At 38.3% G+C, this 19150-nt stretch overlaps 1 protein-coding gene across 2 annotated transcripts in view; it reads right to left on the reverse strand.

Annotated features, from left to right (window-relative positions):
* The window catches only part of LOC113026223 (chemokine-like protein TAFA-5), a 58747-nt gene that overhangs the window by 28554 nt on the left and 11043 nt on the right, over positions 1–19150 (reverse strand). For both annotated transcript variants that reach the window (XM_026174748.2, XM_026174750.2), the window contains exon 2: positions 7037–7186. In XM_026174748.2, the coding sequence (XP_026030533.1) occupies positions 7037–7186 (150 nt within the window). The remainder of the gene's footprint in view (positions 1–7036; positions 7187–19150) is intronic.

The following is a 19150-nucleotide window of genomic DNA, read 5'->3' on the forward strand; positions in this document are numbered from 1 at the left end:
GAAGAAGAGGTAAGTATACTTGAGCTTCAATTTTAAGTTTTTACGTTATTTGTGTTTTTTCATCAGCATCTTATGGCTGAACAACCCCCCCATCTCCTTTATCATAAATGATGATTTTATTCTTGTTGATGTTTCTCCTTTTACTCCTACTGTTAATAATGAAGAAATAAGTGCAGATACACAACTGTATTTGAAAATTCTACATAATCTGTAATCTATATTCTGCAATGGCACTCCGAGTTTGCAGTGTTTGCATAGAGTGTAAATAATTGTTGAACATACCAAGCTACTCATGCACAGTCTTTACAGAACATTGACAATTTTATTAAGATACACATACAAAATATAACAAGAAATACCAAGGGCTTTATGGTAAACATTGGTGAAATAACCCTTTAAAACAATGTTGCAGCAGATGTAGAGTAACAAGGGTTCTGTGATAGTTAACCTCCGTCCAGCATTTTCAGTCAGATGTGTGTGACTCTGGATCATGTCGAAAGAAGACCATCAAACATCTGTTATTAACAGCTGTATGTGTTTTCAATTAAACACTATAAGTGGACAACACAAAATAATTTAATGTTTCTCATTATGCAAAGGAAATGTGAGGAAAAGGTGTCAAGGGTAAAAATAAATAAAGATGAACATTAGTCAGACATTTACATGCACTCATCATGTGCATAAATATCATGGTAATTTGGGCCTTACCAGATGATCAGAATGAAAGGCAAAAGCAGTCACTCTACACTCTACAGCTAATGACATGTGAAAAAGTTTTCAAAGAAACTGGAGTCCAGTTTAAAACTTTGCTCATAATTCAACAGCTCGTAAAACCATCTTTAGCAGCAATAACTCAAAGTAACCATTTTCTTTACAATGTCATCATTGAGTGATAGAGGGATTTTGGTCCACTCCTCTTTACAAAATTGTTTCAGTTCATTGAGGTTTGCGTCATCTGTTTAAATGCAACAATATTTCAGTTGGGTTGAGGTCTGCACATCGCCTGGGCCATTTGAACACTTTGGTTCTTTTTTTTTTGTAGACATTCTTTTCTAGATTTTATTGTGAGGGTTATTTTTTTTTCTCTCTTGGGCATACAACAACAACAACAACAACAACAACAACAACAACAACAATAAAAATCTCCTTCAAAAACATAACAAAGAACATAAGAGGTTTAACCTAAAAATCCCCCAATCACAATCTTATTAAATATCCTAAAGGTCTTAAAGGATGTGCTGCTAATACTATTACAGTAGATCTTTAAGAGGTCTTGCAGAGTGCATATCTGGACAAGTGAAAGCAGCTGTGGGAGCATGAGGGTTACTTACCAGGCAAGTGGGTTTAATGTTGTGGCCAATAAATGCAACATAAAGGTAATCTAATGCAGTGTGCATAAAGGTAATCTAATGCAGTGTGCATAATTAATGTAGCATGACATAGCATGAACAAAGCTTATGACATGCCATATAATATATTCTAATATATTATGTAAAATAGAATGACCTGAGTTATCAGCACTATGTGGAAAACACACACACACACACACACACACACACACACACACACACACACGCACACCACTTCACTTGCAGGGATATTCCTGCTGTTTGAAGTGATTCTTTACTGACCCAGTCTTTCAGTTCTTGCTCTCATTCCTGGCACTAAATTACACACACTCTGAGCCATGTCTGGGGAAACACAAAGAAAATGAAAGACTGTAGAGGCCTGTAATACATAACCTGGTAATCAGTTCGCCCATTGGAGCAGTGGTGTGATTGTGATAGCCTGTGAGTCCCCAATTATCAAACCAATTTCCTACTGAACAACAGTAGCATTGCTCAGCCATTCTTACATCCCCTCACACCTCTATCCAGATGGAGAGATCCTTCAGGAGGAGGAAACAGTTCAGCTTCAGCAGCTCATTTTTATTGAAAATCTTATTATTAGAATTTAGGTTTAGGAAAAATTACAAAGATTAGTATGGTTGTAATTTAAAATATAAATCTCTATAAAGATTTCTGGCCTTTGTTGGAAATGGAGTATATTTTCTTGTTCCTGGTATCATTAATAGGAATAAATGAAAAATCATTTGTTATCATATTGAATGTATACTAGCAATATCATCTGTAGTGTGTAGGATGACTTCGCCTTCTTCTTGATTTCTAAAGTTAAGGATAAATTGGTGGAAGCGGAAGGAAAAATATTGCACAGAGTTCATTGAGGAGTTGAGATGGGCTCTGAGTGGTTACCACGATCGTGGCTCAAGAGTTGGGAGTTCGCCTTGTAATTGGAAGGTTGCTGGTTCAAGCCTCGGCTTGGACAGTCTCGGTCGTTGTGTCCTTGGGCAAGACACTTCACCCGTTGCCTACTGGTGGTGGTTAGAGGGCCCGGTGGCGCCAGTGTCCGGCAGCCTCGCCTCTGTCAGTGCGCCCCAGGGTGGCTGTGGCTACAATGTAGCTTGCCATCACCAGTGTGTGAATGTGTGGATGACTGGATGTGTAAAGCACTTTGGGGTCCTTTGGGACTAGTAAAGCGCTATACAAATACAGGCCATTTACCAGATGACTGGGAAAGTACCCCTGAAGTGCTGAGGGAAACACGGTATTTGATGTATCCTCTGGAAAAAGGAACAAAGACAAGCAGACTTGGTATGGTATGACCAAACAAAGGAAAGGATCTGAAGGAAGAGGAAAAAGCAAAGAAAAAGTCGATTAGCCAAAGAGATGAAAAAAGTAGACAAGAGTACTGGGAGTTTAGGCGTATGGGAAACAGAGAGGTAGCAAAGACAAAGGAAAAGGCTTATATTGAGTTGTATGTGATGTTGAGGAGTAAAGGACTTGTATCAAGCTGGAAAAGATGTGCAGAAGATTAGGGTGATTAACGATGTGGCTATTGAGATGAGCAGTGAGAAGACTGTGTTAAAAAGATGGAAGGAGTACCTTGAGGAGCTGATGAATGAAAAAAATCAGAAGAGGATGGATGGAGGACAGTTTCATGGTCCATAGCTCCATGAATTTGGAATAACTAAGTGTGAGCTCAGTCGTGCTCCTGACTTAATGCAGCATCTTTGGATTTTGACTCTTACTCTTGAAAAAACCTTTTTTGGTCTCAGGATCATGGGCAGAGACCAAGCTGTCAGCACTAGCATCTGTCTTTGACATGAAATTTGGGTCAGTTCAACATCAAAGTTGACCTCCTCACAAGTTTAACGTCCAAGATGAAATTGTACGTGAAGATTTCCACAACTAGACTTACAGAAAGTGATCAACACAAAATTTGAACATAATAGGAATGCTTCACTTAGAGGTTTGCTTTTTGTAAGTTCAGTAATTTGATAATAATCAGACACTGTATTAGAGCCTAGTTATTTAAATCTAAAACATGAATTGCTTTCTAAATATCTGCTTACTATTATTATGTCTGCATTGTTTTTAAAAAAGGGGGTTTCAAAACTTTAGATTTTTAGATCAAAAAAATGATTGAATTTCTTACTAAATTTTTGTTTAAATTAGTAGTTTTTATTTCCTCATGTATACCACATTCCCCTGAAAGTCTCTTAATGTCTAACCAATAACAACACAGGATGGATGAATGCATTTCAAGGTGAATTACGTTGCAGAGTGTAGAAAACAGGAAAGAGACTTTGAATCAATAGTGTGAAATGGAGAATCAGTGGATTAATAGCATGTATCGGTAAGTACCCGAACACCTGTGAGCGCTGCATCACTACTCTGACAAATTAATGACTGCAATGCAGATCCATCCACCACCGCCAAGCACAGTTCATTTATCCAGAAAGCGAGGAGGCCATTTTGTAATGACTTCATTCATCAAAGAGGGTGACCTGAAGGAGGGTTGCTCCTTTGTCTCTAGAGAATGAGACAATCCTACAGGAAAGAACACGTTAGGACTGAAGTGCAAATGAGGCAAACAAAAAATCCGTGCTAAACTTTAAAGTGGACACATCGACAGTACACTGAGAAAGGGTTTTTTTGTTTTGTTTTTTAATTTGCTAGAAATTAAAAAATCTGTGCTAAACTTTTACGTGGACACAGACACCAGTTTTAATAGGATACTGTGGTGGTGAAAGGTATGTCATCACCTGAGTCTCTGCTCTGGAGCAGGTTTTCTTGAAGTATTCCACTATTCACTACAGGGATGCTATTAGCAGGTGATGGGCAGTGTCTGGTGTTAAAAAATATAGTGCTCAGAGGTTGTTTTGTGTGAACACTGTAAAGAATCTTTGTTTGTGGTCTCAAAGATGTCATGCTTTTTCATTTTTAACTTGTAGTTCTATTCCTGTTAACCAGTAAATAATGAGATAAATATCTAAATTTTAAATAAAGTTGATTTTTAAATAAAGTTTTTTTCCCTCAAGAACTGCAGATATTTTTTTTAACCTAAGATTACAAGAGAAAATACAAACTTGCGCTTTCGCCTGCAGTGTGAACGTAGCCAGAGAGACATGACTGACTGGGGAGACAGAGGGAACATGGAGGCAAGAAATGAAATGTGGAGCAAAGGGAGGACACAGAGACCGTAACTAGAAGCTAAAAAACACAAATTTAATATGAACAGAAAACCATCTACCAAACTCAAAACCATGAATAACAATAATCAAGGAATACAAATTAAAACGGATACAAAACGCCGTGACAAAAGAGGAGACAGCTACTGATGAAATGCAAAGAAACTTTGGGCTTTATCCATCCAGGCAGTGACTTTCTGAACTCCACATTCAAGAAGACAATTGGAAGAGTGAAAGCTTCACTTATGTTTTCTCATAAAATAGAAGTACTGGACTGATCTGTTGTCTTAGAACAGGGGTGTCGAACTAAAGGCCTCGAGGGCCGGTGTCCTGCAGGTTTTAGATTTCACCCTTGGTCAACACACCTGAATCAAATGATTAGTTCATTAGCAGGCCTCTGGAGAACTTCAAGACATGCTGAGGAGGTAAATTAGCCATTTGAATCAGCTGTGTTGGATCAAAGACACAAAACCTGCAGGACATCGGCCCTCGAGGCCTGGAGTTCGATACCTGTGTCTTTTTTTTTGTATATTCCTAGAAAAACAATTATTCACAGTATGTTATATTATTTTAGTAAATATCTATTGGAGACCTATTCCAACAAATTTGAAATTAAATGATACCCTGTATCTGAAGTTCTTAAGCTAGTAAATACTGTCAAACAAGTCCTTTTTATGTTGACAAACTACCAGTTGTAGTCAATCGCGATGACTAAAGAGAATTTAATAGGCATCGTCAAATTAAAAATCATTGTGGAATCTTCAACACCACTTATTAAAAGACTTAACTGAATGCATATATACAGATTTTAAACGTGTATGTATACTTTTGACCCTGTATAGATTAGAGAAAATCCAAAATAAACCCAAACATGAGCAATACAAATTTAAAGTAAATAAAGATGCGTGCTGTAAGATCATTCCATCCTGGAAAAAAAACAGTTCAAAGAAATAAAAGTCTCAAATAACTATAATGAGTTTACATAAACTTCTGACCACAACTGCACTTTTATTATCTAGTATTCTATTAGACAGATGCAGCCAGCCATAGCAAACAGATTTACCATAGCATGCTCTAAAAATAAATTATACAAATACAATAAAAAACAAAACAAACAAAAAACAGGAAATGACAAAAGCAAATGCTCAAACAAACATAAACAAATGTAAACATAATAAAAAATATAGAAAAGTCAAATCAAAGATTATAGATAAGCAAATAAAAGTAAGATCACCAATACTGTCAGAGCTTTGCTATAAAAGCACGCTCATCTTGTCATCCAGCTAACCCTTCATATGTTATAGCTGTAAATTTAGTACAGAAATTTGTATCCAAACACAGAAACATGTTATTCCCATGAGTTAAGTTATATCCTAGAAAGCGGATTCTGTTCATCTGGATGTGGCGTGCTCAGTGGGAGACATATTTCATCACTCATCCAAGTGCCTTCAGCAAGCAGTACTTTTGTATAGCGCACTGTTATGTAATGTTACTTCTACACAAGAAACCAGTTTTTTTTAAGTTCATTTGTAACAGCTAAAAAGTTGTCAAATTAAACCAGGCCAACGTTTCTGTTTGTTTTACTGTTTGCTATTCAGCCTCAAAGCTTTTTTTTTTTTGGATTCATTTGTATTATGACCAAAACAAATGCCACTGCTAATATGAGGTCGGTTTCACGATCATTGACATATGTGTAACCATTGATCAATAGCAATGAGTCTCTGTGGCTTTCAAACTCCAAAGCTTGATTGAGCAAAGAGTTATGGAAGCCATTTATGTGAAAAGGTAACATCCATCTTGGACCAGAGGCCGAGGCCTTATGGTTCAGCAAGGAGAGCATGTTCAGAGTCTGCTGGCAGACGAAGAAAAGGCTGTCTTCCTGCCGGAGCTCTGTTCCCACAATCTGAAAAATGCATATGTTACCCAGTTCCAGTGACACGGAGTTAGTCGATTGGAGTAGGTAAAAACCTCTCTCCCCTGTCTGAACAAAAATGTCTACACAGATGGACACATTTGTGTACACAAATTACACTTAATGGTACATCTTTTACTTACTTACAATGCTATGATTGGACCCATTCCTCAACTCTCTGTGAATGGTTCTCATTGCCATTGATCACTGGGCATATAAATTTGCATATTCATACTCACAAAACTGACCTCACAGCGCATTGTTAGTCATGGAGCAAGTTTTGGTCATCATGTAACTGTGCTGATTATAGGGTTGGGGAAACCTGCAGTCAGCTGAGACTGAAGAAGACACTAAAAACGCTGAGTCCAGATGAACATAACCAACTTTTTGGGATTTCCTTAGTTCATTTGTGGTAGCCAAAAAGGTGTTAAATGAAACCTGGCATTTTCTACCTCTTTTTACAGTTTGATATTCAAAATGTAAACTTTTTTTCCTGAGTCACTGATTGTCTTATTTAACATAATATATTTTTATATATTATTCATCGTATTCACCAGTCAGCAGCAGTCGTCTGAGGACAGTGAGGATCTTACCATCCACACAGGCTGGTCTGGCTCTCGTCGTACCAGCAATCTGTTCCTTCTTGCAGGCGCAGCGAGCTGTCTGCCGTGCGATGGTCCTCCTGGGCTGGCTGCTGTCACGGTCCAGAGTCACAATCTCACAGGTCCCTGCTACCAGCTGGCCTGAGGGAAGCGAGCAGGAAAATCCCATAAACTTCATCGGTCAATTTAACTTTGATGACAATGTTTTACATTCTGTTTATTTTAACGATAATTGTACATCTTTAACACTTTATTTTCACTGAATACACTCAGCTTCCAGCTTAAAGTTTCAAAGCTAAGAACATCTCTAAACTTGTTTCCTGAACATGACAGTGACTTCAGGGTACTTAAATGATCTGCACAGTCACAAGCTCAGTCACAAGCTCTAAGTCCAAGAAAGCATCTTTGGGATATGATGGAATAGAAGATTTGGCTGTACAGTTGATGAATGTGAACCTTGCTGCATCTATGCCGCAAAGAATTAAGGTAGTTCTGAAGGTAAAAGGAGTCCCATCTGGTACGAGCAAGTGTACCTAAAGAAAGTTACCGGTGGCTGTATAATAATCAGGCCCCATCTTATCTTAATGACCTTGTAGTACCATATCACCCTATTAGAGCACTTCGCTCTCGCTCTGCAGGCCTACTTGTTGTTCCTAGAGTATTTAAAAGTAGAATGGGAGGCAGAGCCTTCAGTTTTCAGGCCCCTCTTCTGTGGAACCAGCTTCCAGTTTGGATTCGGGAGACAGACACTATCTCTACTTTTAAGATTAGGCTTAAAACTTTCCTTTTTGCTAAAGCATATAGTTAGGGCTGGATCAGGTGACCCTGAATCCTCCCTTAGTTATGCTGCAATAGACGTAGGCTGCCGGGGGATTCCCATGATGCATTGAGTTTTTCCCTTTCCAGTCACCTTTCTCACTCACTATGTATTAACAGACCTCTCTGCACTGAATCATATCTGTTATTAACCTCTGTCTCTCTTCCACAGCATGTCTTTATCCTGTCTTCCTTCTCTTACCCCAACCGGTCGCAGCAGATGGCCGCCCCTCCCTGAGCCTGGTTCTGCCGGAGGTTTCTTCCTGTTAAAAGGGAGTTTTTCCTTTCCACTGTCGCCAAAGTGCTTGCTCATAGGGGGTCATTTGATTGTTGGGTTTTTCTCTGTATCTATGAAGCGCCTTGAGCCGACTTTTGTTGTGATTTGGCGCTATATAAATAAAATTGAATTGAATTGAATAATCATATCATGTCATGATTTTCATGTGAGAAATGAGCTTTCAAGCTCCTACTTTAACATGAAGGCTTTGAAAAACATTTGTAGGGACCCATACAATTTGCCCATACAACCCCTCACCCCTTCACCTATGCAGATGTATAATTAATCCTCAGAAACAAAATTAAAGTGCCTTTATTACAATAACACATTCTGTCAATTTGTTATTTAAATAAATATTTCTCATGAAAAGGAAAAAATAGAGAGCAGTGGAATCGAATCACAGTAGAAGATTAAAGCCTTGGGATTTGAAGAGGTTGGGTGTATGTGGTTTCTGTGGTGACTGCAGCAGTCCCCCCTGCATGCTGATGAACTGTCATCAATAGGGCTATGGATGGACCATCGCCTTTCCAGAGAGGTCCTGACTCACAACAGCCAGGAGCTCAGAAAAGAGAAAACAAGAGGCTCCGTTCAGAGAGGGGTCAGCAGGGTCACAATATGAAAAACAGCAACGACAATAGAATAGCAGCAGTGCCCACAGCAACAGCCACAAAAACAAGGGGAAAAGTTCATTAAAGATGAGGCATTTTCAAAAGGTTCAGCAGCATTACTCCCTGGGCAGCTGGTCATTTTTGTCAACAGGCATGTCTGGAAAACACCTTTGTGGACACAAATTTTTCCAAAAGAACAAAAGAGAAAAACAGAGGAGGAGATGTTTGTTCTGCCCTATGAGGTTTTTAACAGCTGGGCATAGAATGGGAGGTCAGATATCCACGGCACCTTTGAGGGACCTCCTGAAACGTAATAATTAATTCTTGTATACTATCTGTAATATGTTCTTCTTCATTTATACCTGTTCTTTATGGTTCTTTTGTGATCTATTTATTTAATTTATACACTCATTATATTCGTCATGGGCAGAATGGTGGCACAGTAGTTAGCACTGTTGCTTCACAGAATGTTCTTGAGTTTGATTCTAACATCTGGCGAGGGCCTTTGTGTGAATCACAGAAAAAGTTTCTGGCACAACTTCACCTACTTCCAAGGTGCATGGAGAGGATGAAACAATTCACAATGCAGGAACTCCCGCAACGCTTAAGGGAAGAGGAACAACTTTATTATGTGACCAACGCTTTTCGGCTTGTGGCCTTCATCAGGGTCATAGTAAAACATTGTAGAAGTTTGCTTAAATAAAAGACAGGGAACAGAAAAAAAATTCAAAATAACCAATCACATCTTCATAGATAGATAAGATAATGTATAACAGGTTGGTATTTGGTTAAGTCACACCCAAGTAAACATACTGGACTAGATCATTAATGATGAAGATAATCATCAATAATAAGGGACATAATCCCCAGCTGTCTCAAAATAACACGTGTGAAATACATAAAAAGAATATTATGAATATACAAACAAAAAAAAAAACATGAAATGGTTACAAATGACAGCATTTCATAAAAAAATAAGGAGGTTGGTGCAGCAGTTAAGCAACAAGAGGAAGTCATAACATGAAAACACATTTGTGGAAAGGTCCTCATTTATGTCTCTACAATGTAAAATCTCTCAAATGTAGACTTAAAACGAGATGTCTAGAATGCTACACCTTCTTTTGCTGATAAAATAAATATAAATAAATAAATAAACATTACCCATGCGAGAATATTGTAACTGGGAAAAAATAATAATAAAAACATTAAAAATATAAAAAGGTTTAAGCTCACAAAAACTCACTGATAGAAAAATCCTCATTCACACCTCTAGGGTGCAGACTTTTAAAACGGAATATCCAAAATGCTTCTCTTTTTTTCCGGATAAAATTAGTATTACCACCTCTTTGGTTTAGTTTAATTGCTTCAATGCCAAGAAAAAATAAAGGTGAACTTGGATGTTTATCATTGAAGCGTCTTGCAACAGGGTTGGTTAGATCATTCCTCTTGATCGAACTTCTGTGTTCATTAATTCGATCTTTTAGAGGGCAGGATGTTTCTCTTATATATATTTTAATGCATGGGCACTGTATCATGTAGATTACATTTTTAGTTCAGCATGTGATAAAGCCCTTTATTGCAATGGTTTTGTTACTTATAGGGTCTTTGAATGATTTTACATTTTTGGTGTATTGACAATTAATGCATGACCCACACTTGAAATTACCATGTACGTTATGGCTTATTAGGATTTTATCTGAAGTATTAGGGTCCTGGCAAGCTCTATCTTTAATATTCCTTCCTCTCCTATAGGTTATCATTGGTGGTTCCTTATACAGGGAGTGCAGAATTATTAGGCAAATGAGTATTTTGTCCACATCATCCTCTTCATGCATGTTGTCTTACTCCAAGCTGTATAGGCTCGAAAGCCTACTACCACTTAAGCATATTAGGTGATGTGCATCTCTGTAATGAGAAGGGGTGTGGTCTAATGACATCAACACCCTATATCAGGTGTGCATAATTATTAGGCAACGTCCTTTCCTTTGGCAAAATGGGTCAAAAGAAGGACTTGACAGGCTCAGAAAAGTCAAAAATAGTGAGATATCTTGCAGAGGGATGCAGCAGTCTCAAAATTGCAAAGCTTCTGAAGCGTGATCATCCAACAATCAAGCGTTTCATTCAAAATAGTCAACAGGGTCGCAAGAAGCGTGTGGAAAAACCAAGGCGCAAAATAACTGCCCATCAACTGAGAAAAGTCAAGCGTGCAGCTGCCAAGATGCCACTTGCCACCAGTTTGGCCATATTTCAGAGCTGCAACATCACTGGAGTGCCCAAAAGCACAAGCTGTGCAATACTCAGAGACATGGCCAAGGTAAGAAAGGCTGAAAGACGACCACCACTGAACAAGACACACAAGCTGAAACGTCAAGACTGGGCCAAGAAATATCTCAAGACTGATTTTTCTAAGGTTTTATGGACTGATGAAATGAGAGTGAGTCTTGATGGGCCAGATGGATGGGCCCGTGGCTGGATTGGTGAAGGGCAGAGAGCTCCAGTCCGACTCAGATGCCAGCAAGGTGGAGGTGGTGTACTGGTTTGGGCTGGTATCATCAAAGATGAGCTTGTGGGGCCTTTTCGGGTTGAGGATGGAGTCAAGCTCAACTCCCAGTCCTACTGCCAGTTTCTGGAAGACACCTTCTTCAAGCAGTGGTACAGGAAGAAGTCTGCATCCTTCAAGAAAAACATGATTTCCATGCAGGACAATGCTCCATCACACGCGTCCAAGTACTCCACAGCGTGGCTGGCAAGAAAGGGTATAAGAGAAGAAAAACTAATGACATGGCCTCCTTGTTCACCTGATCTGAACCCCATTGAGAACCTGTGGTCCATCATCAAATGTGAGATTTACAAGGAGGGAAAACAGTACACCTCTCTGAACAGTGTCTGGGAGGCTGTGGTTGCTGCTGCACGCAATGTTGATGGTGAACAGATCAAAACACTGACAGAATCCATGGATGGCAGGCTTTTGAGTGTCCTTGCAAAGAAAGGTGGCTATATTGGTCGCTGATTTGTTTTTGTTTTGTTTTTGAATGTCAGAAATGTATATTTGTGAATGTGGAGATGTTATATTGGTTTCACTGGTAAAAATAAATAATTGAAATGGGTATATATTTGTTTTTTGTTAAGTTGCCTAATAATTATGCACAGTAATAGTTACCTGCACACACAGATATTCCCCTAAAATAGCTAAAACTAAAAACAAACTAAAAACTACTTCCAAAAACATTCAGCTTTGATATTAATGAGTTTTTTGGGTTCATTGAGAACATGGTTGTTGTTGTTCAATAATAAAATTATTCCTCAAAAATACAACTTGCCTAATAATTCTGCACTCCCTGTAGGTACCTAATAGGTTTGGGTCATTTTGAAGTATATGCCAGTGTTTTAAAATGATTTCTTTAATGGTTCTGGTTTTTGGTGTAAAAGTTGTGCAAAAGACAAGGTTAGATTTAAGTTTTGGAGATTTCTTAGTTGCTAAATAGAAATCCTTGCTTACTTAATTCACCTTCTCTTCTGCAGATCTTAACCACTCCTCTTTGTATTTTCTTTCTTTAAATTTGTCCAACATTGTTCTTTGCTCTCATTATATTCATCTGGAATTTCACAGATACGTTTGAGTCTAATCAATTGGCTTGAAGTAATGTATTCCAATCAGTGGGTTTAGAATAGAGACAGGTGGATAGAGATTTGTCTTTTTTTGTTACTTTTATGTCCACAAAGTTAATTTCTTCAGTACTGTAATTGAGGATGAAATGTAAGCCTGCAAAATGTCCATTAAGGAATTCTACGAACTGTAGTAATATAGAGACTGGTCCTTTCTGAGCGGTGAAGTTTGCATGTTCTCCCTGTGTTTGCCTGGGTTCTCTCTGGGTACTCTGGCTTCTTCCCAACTAACCCCACTAACAGGCAGTTAGTGGGGTTTGGTTAATTGGTCATTCTAAATTGCCCATAGGTTTGAATGTGAGTAAAATGGTTGTTTGTCTGTCTCTCTGTGTTAGCCCTGCATCAGGTTGGCGACCTATCGGGGATAGGCTCAAACCCTCCCCAAGGACCCTGATAAGGATAAGTGGAAGAGAATAGATGGATGGATTACAATCATCACATATACCCATTTTATCAAAAAGAAACACAAACATATTTAAGAAATCACAAGTACTAATTGTTTATTTAGTTACATGAAGTGCTTTCAAATGTCTGTTTCTGTTTCTGTTGTCTTTGATCATTCATATAGTTGTTATCAGTGTTGAGTAAGTTACTTTAAATTAGTAACTTAGTTACATTACTAGTTACTTCTATCAAAAGTAACTCAGTTACTTCAAGTTACTCGTTAATTTCAATGTAACTAGTTACTAGGGAAAGTAACTTTGGTTTTAGTCAGAATTCTCTTGTTAATGTGTTGCTTCCATAACTTTGCCAGTCTTCTAGCTTGCTTACTTGCCACAAGTGCACTGTGCCACCTACCAATAGAAAAACAAAGTGCACATTTCCACGAGAGAAATCCCACGCCTGGACCGTCATTGACTGCTGCCATGATTCTAGCCTACGTCACAGCGTCATGTGCGCTTTTTACATCCAACACAAAAACTGCAGTCGTGGTGCTTTCGATTGTAGTCAGAACTCGGAAATTCTGCCTTCCGAATAGGAAGATGTAGGTAACACCAGACTGCAGATGAGCTGCATACAGGGCTGGACTGGGACTATAATCGTTCCAGGCATTTTGACTAGAGACCGGCCCGCCATTATGGGAAAAATCATAAAGCCTTTGAATGAAAATAAACACTGTTGTGACAGTGATGTTCCCTGTTTTGATGGTATATATGTAACAATCTATCAATCGTTTGTTGTAAGATTCAGATAATTATTTTTTAAAAGTAAGACATTTTAAATGAGAATAAGAAAGAAAAGTATTTTTTGTGCCCTCCTTTCCCTGTTAATGCCCTACTTGGCCCCCTGGCAAAAGCTTTGCTAGACCCGCCCCTGCACAATTACCAGTTGTCAGCTACGTAAAAAAAGATCCTGGTGTTATTTGTCTCTCAGAAACAGTTCATAACTTCCCTTCAACTCATTCATGTCAGCTAAAAGATAAATCTGTTTATAATATAAACCAGATAAACCACTCAGACCAGCGGCCGCCTCGGGTCTCTCCTCCTGCCTCTCCTTTCCCTCATCCACCTGCCATTCTCCACCACTTGCTAATGTTACTGAATCTGTGGAAGCTCCGCGATAGCCACCACACGAAGTAACGAATAACGAGCCTATCTAAATCCCAGTAACGACTAACGCGTTCCTGATTTTTGCATAATAACTAGTTACCGTGCTCGTTACCACAATAATAACGTAGTTACTGTAACGCGTTACTTAATAACGCGTTAGTCCCAACACTGGTTGTTATGGAGATAATATTCAGTTGCACATGTCATTTTGTATATTTAAATTTACATGATCTGTCCTTTAGATCTGATTAACTTGATGGCAGCCAATTATCATGCATTAAATATGCAAAAAACAAAAAGGGCTTTTTTTGTGTGTGTACCTAATAATTTCCTCTGAATGGTGACTGAGAATCTTAGATCCATCACATCTCAGCCACCTGGAATTAGTGTTCCTTCTGATCAGATGTTCAGTTGTTATAAACATGTTGGTTGTTTTGTACCATCCAGTTTCTATCATCTGCTGAAGAGTGTCCATTTTACAGCTTTCACAGTTCAGTTGTTATAAATGACTATTCCTTTGCCCCACCAAATCCCTGGATCACCTAAAAATGACCCCACATGCCCCTGCAAGCCTTCTCACAAGGCTTCTTTACACTGGCCTTCTATAAATTTTAGGGATCAGTTTAAGATTTTGGTGATCACTTTTCTGTAAGCGGTCTATGCAGTTTTAATACTATTTTTCATTGAGTTTAAATAATTCGAGAACAGCTTCACAGCCTCTCTCAGAGGCCACTCTGTCCTTCAGCTGCTTTTGTATTCATTCTGTCATTCTGTGGTTGGGGCTGTTTGAAATACTGGCTGCTGGGGTGAAAAGCCTGTCAGACTGAAACATGGCAGAGTGTCAGAAGTGCTTGGGAGCTCAGAGGTTCTGAAGCAGCATGCAGTGTTTGCTGTCAGCAACGCCTCGATGAAACATGAATAAAGGCGCAGTGCTGTTGTTTCTATCAGCTCGGAGTCATTGCTGCTGTCCGTCACAGAAGTAATCACTCAGGAGGATTAATGTCTTTGTGACAAGGCATACTTTCTCCTCTTCAAAACACACAGGATCCTTTAAGTGCAGGAAAATGGCATTATCGAAACAATAGATGAAAACATCAAATGAGCAACAAAAAGTGTCAGTATGCAAACAAATTACCCCCCTAGTGTAGAGAAGGCTTGCTGTATTACTTCAACTTTGTTAGATAAAAAAAACTACAACATGCTTTCTCCTAAAGTCTTTTAATGGCAGGAGCTCACCCCTCAGTTTACATATAAGTCACAAGTCCACTTGTTTCTGTTTTTGTTTGTTTGGTTTTTTTATTCCAAATGTATGGTTCATTACCAGAGTGCAAACTCAGAGTGTCACACTCAAGAGTGAGTCACCACATACAATAATATTGACATTAAGAGTGAAGCTGAGGGCTTGCACTTAAAACACAACAGTATATACTAATAAAACAGGAAATTCGAGAAAAAAAACCCCCACACCGTGTGTCTCTAATACAAGCCTGTCTTTAAATGGAGTTGTGACTTTCTGTACATGAGGTTCATACGGGGCTGGTTATTATTTGAGGACAGACACTAATCAAAAGATGCAATGCTAAAACTGAGCTCTGTGCTGATGAAACACATACAAAGAAAACAGTTTCATAAAAGTGAGTCTAACAGTAACATGATCTTTCCTAACACTAACACTGCACACAACTTTGTGCTGAGACTACACTTTTGATGAAGTTCAGGTGTGCACACAGGTGTACACACAAGTGTTCACACAGGTGTGCACACAGGTGCTCACACACACACACTAAATTGGGCTGCTGTTGACTCTAAAAATATCTTGCATTATTAGTACTCTGTGCTGCTCAGTAACATTGTCATTGTTATTTATGCTGGTCGTTGCCGTGGTTTCTCTGCTGTTTTTTCCCCTCAACAGGTGTTGAGAAAAAAAAAGTTTCTCTGTGTTTTTCCTCTTCTCCTCTATTTTTCTCTCACTGTCTTTCTCTTAACTTTCTCCCCCAACTTCACTTTCTTTCATTTATTTCCTTTTCTGTTTCCTGGGTTGTAATAATCCAAAACAAAAACTCCTAATAAAGTTCTAATAAAATATGACCATCAAGTGGACCATTATAGTCAATGCCACTATGCTCCACTTGTGAAAGTAAATCTGTTTGGCGTTTTTTGGCCTTCAGACAACAATTCTGATTGCTACACTGGTGGACAGGCCAGGGGGGGGAAATGAAGTTCATAATTACATATGACAGCCTGCATTAATAGCACTCCAGCTATCTCTCTGGTGTGACCTCCCGCTTCTGTTAACCTCAAGGCAGCATGGAAACTGATCACTGCCTGAGAGTTACCATGATAGTAGTTATGACACTTCTCCCTCTTTCTCCTCTCTGTATAAAATCAGGTCTGTAAGATTTGTCAAATCACTGATTTACTTTCCGGTTCCAAAAGGCCAAAGTTAATCTTGGGGAGATGACATTTCTCCATCGCTTTGTTTGCTCTCATACCAACAAATGACACTAATACAGTTAGAAAGTAAGAAAAACTGCTGTCTGTCCAGACTTTCTTTCTGACCTCAGGAATTTTTTCCATCAACCTAATTCATTATGTTTTCTTGGTCTCAGGGATTTCTCTGGTTTTTGAATTTGATATTTTAATTTTGATATTATTCCAGTCATGTTAAACTTCAGGTCTGATTTTTAAAAAATCCTGCTCATTTAATTATCATTGCAATCATTAGTTTTAGTTGAATTTTGATTGTGAATTGTGATTTTGAATTTAAGTTCCTGTTTGTTAATTTCTCCACTGGAAAAACTCTGTTCAAGTTTTACTTTAAAAGTGGACAAGAAAAATAACCTTTTTGTCAAGACATTTCACTGTAAGAGGCACAGTTGTAGCTGAACTTAACAGGACTAAAGCTGACATTCAGCATCATCCTTTGTTTTACAGCAGTACACTTTCTGTGCAGACTACCTGCCAGTGGGTCCTTCCTCTGATCTCTGCTGTTTCTCTCTGCAGTGAAACACTTGTATGATTTTTACTCCACTGTTTGGCCAAACGAATCGCTTTAAACTCGGCTGTAGCAGAAAAGCTCAGATTACAGGAAAATAATAACAGTTACAGGACATTGTTTTTTCCACTTGTATTGCTGTTTCCTTACCAGTGGGAGCTGACACACAATCTATTCATGGAGATGACAAAAGATAAACTGACACCCAGTGGATATGACCTTTTATTATCTATTGTCTTTTTTTCAATTTCCCTGCAAATTGAATTGTTTACCGTAAGAGGGAAGAAAGAAGAATAATGATGAGGGTGAAACTGATTTTGACGTGATAAAGCAGCTGTCTGCTGGCCCTCTGATGACAGTTAATGAGTCTATTATTGTGCACCAGGAAACAAATTCAGAATCCAGCAACGGGTGAGATGGAAGTCTCTAAAGCAGCTTGTTCTCAGACGGCAAACTAGCAAACTATCAAAGAAGTCAGAGGTTGTGTTTAACATGACGTAGAGCAACTTTTGGAGAGGAAGTATTAAAACAAATCTACAGAGACACCAAACTGTTAACTATTTGTTTGTTTGTTTTTTACTTCTTTTTCCTGCCTCCTGTCTTTCTTTGTCTTTTCTTTCCCCTTTCTTCAGTGCGTGGTTAGCATTACTGTGGAAATTTACAATTACTTTCATTGTGGGTATTTTGTATGTTTTTTTTTATTTCCTGGATTTATGATTGCTTTCACTGCCCATATTAGTTTCACCAGTGTTCTATCACTCAATGACCTCTCTGTGTATTTATTGTGGCCTTTACTGTAGATTGTATGTTTGATGCTTGATATTTGCCACTGTGGCATCAAATATCCATTAAGCTAATCCATCCACACAAGCTAATAAAGATTTCTAGCAAAATGCATTCATAAACTGTGCAGAACAATGCACAGACACAGAAATCTGCTTATGTGTTCAAGGTAACAGAAGGAATGTCTGTTATTATTGTTATTATTTCCAATTTTAATTAATGACACATTTAATTGATACCTTTGTTGCATCTATTAGGTAGACCATGTAAGTATATTATTAAAGTGCAATGTTAAATATCAGGGAAAACTTTGATTTATAAATATGAAATGTAAAAAGATAAAATGAAATGCATAACTGAAATAATTACATAATTGAAATACAAAAAATATTACTACAATATTATTATATAATATTATTATTATATAATATTCAGCAATATATTATTATTAAAAATTATTATTTGCTTTTTTTAAATATAGAAGCCCATGGATAGTGACAGCGTCTGCTGTAACAACAATCACAGAAAGCATGTTAGCATATGCTGCACACATGTGACATACAACCAGCCAGCTGCAGAGAAGCTACATGACCTGCGAGAACATGACAGAGTGTTGCATGTGCAAAAGAGTGATGTACCACATAGCGTTGGCATCGTGAACATTGGTATTTCAGAAATAAACCTCTCGTTTTGATTGAGTGATGAGACTTTAACCACCCACCCTTCAAAAGAAGCTGCCATCGTCAGTCACATTCAGTGTTGCTTCCAAATAGGATTTTTTTTTAAGGTTTTGAATTGTATATTACCCTTTCTTAAACCCTGGAGTCCGACTCCTCTATTTTGCACAGGAACATATAGTTTAACTTTTTTAAAACGAATGTTTTCAGTTGAGCTCGTGTTTCTGCTGAAGACACTTTTATTTTGGAAATCAAAGCTTGTCAGTGTTTTGTGCACACACGGCAACAGATCCTATCTTGTCTAGCTGAGCCAAGGGGGTTTTGGCTTTTTTTTGTCACACTTCCATGCTTACCGCTGAATCACTCGCTGATGTGCCTCCTCCAGACCCATTTATTCAAATCCAATTACACTCTCTGGAGCTTTTCGCTTTCTTAATTTTTGTTGTGTGTTTTTTTTCCTCAGCTGATGATTCCCTCTTTCATTCAGTTGCTGTGTTCATAATTCCCATGAATATATGCTCAACTTAATGGAGCATTGAAAATTAATTTGGGCTCTGAAGGTTCCTTAGTTAAGCTTTCAACACCGCAGGCACAACAGCGTGTCTGCTGCATAACAGGTTTGTTTCCAGGATCTAAACGAGCTTTATGAGCAGGCAGATAAAAGGAAGGAAACACAAAGTAAACAGACAGCATAAGGAAATTAAACTTGATCTGCGGTTTGTCTTCATTAAAG

The sequence above is a fragment of the Astatotilapia calliptera genome, chromosome 7, assembly GCF_964374335.1.
Source record: "Astatotilapia calliptera chromosome 7, fAstCal68.1, whole genome shotgun sequence".
NCBI classification, from domain to species: Eukaryota; Metazoa; Chordata; class Actinopteri; order Cichliformes; family Cichlidae; genus Astatotilapia; species Astatotilapia calliptera.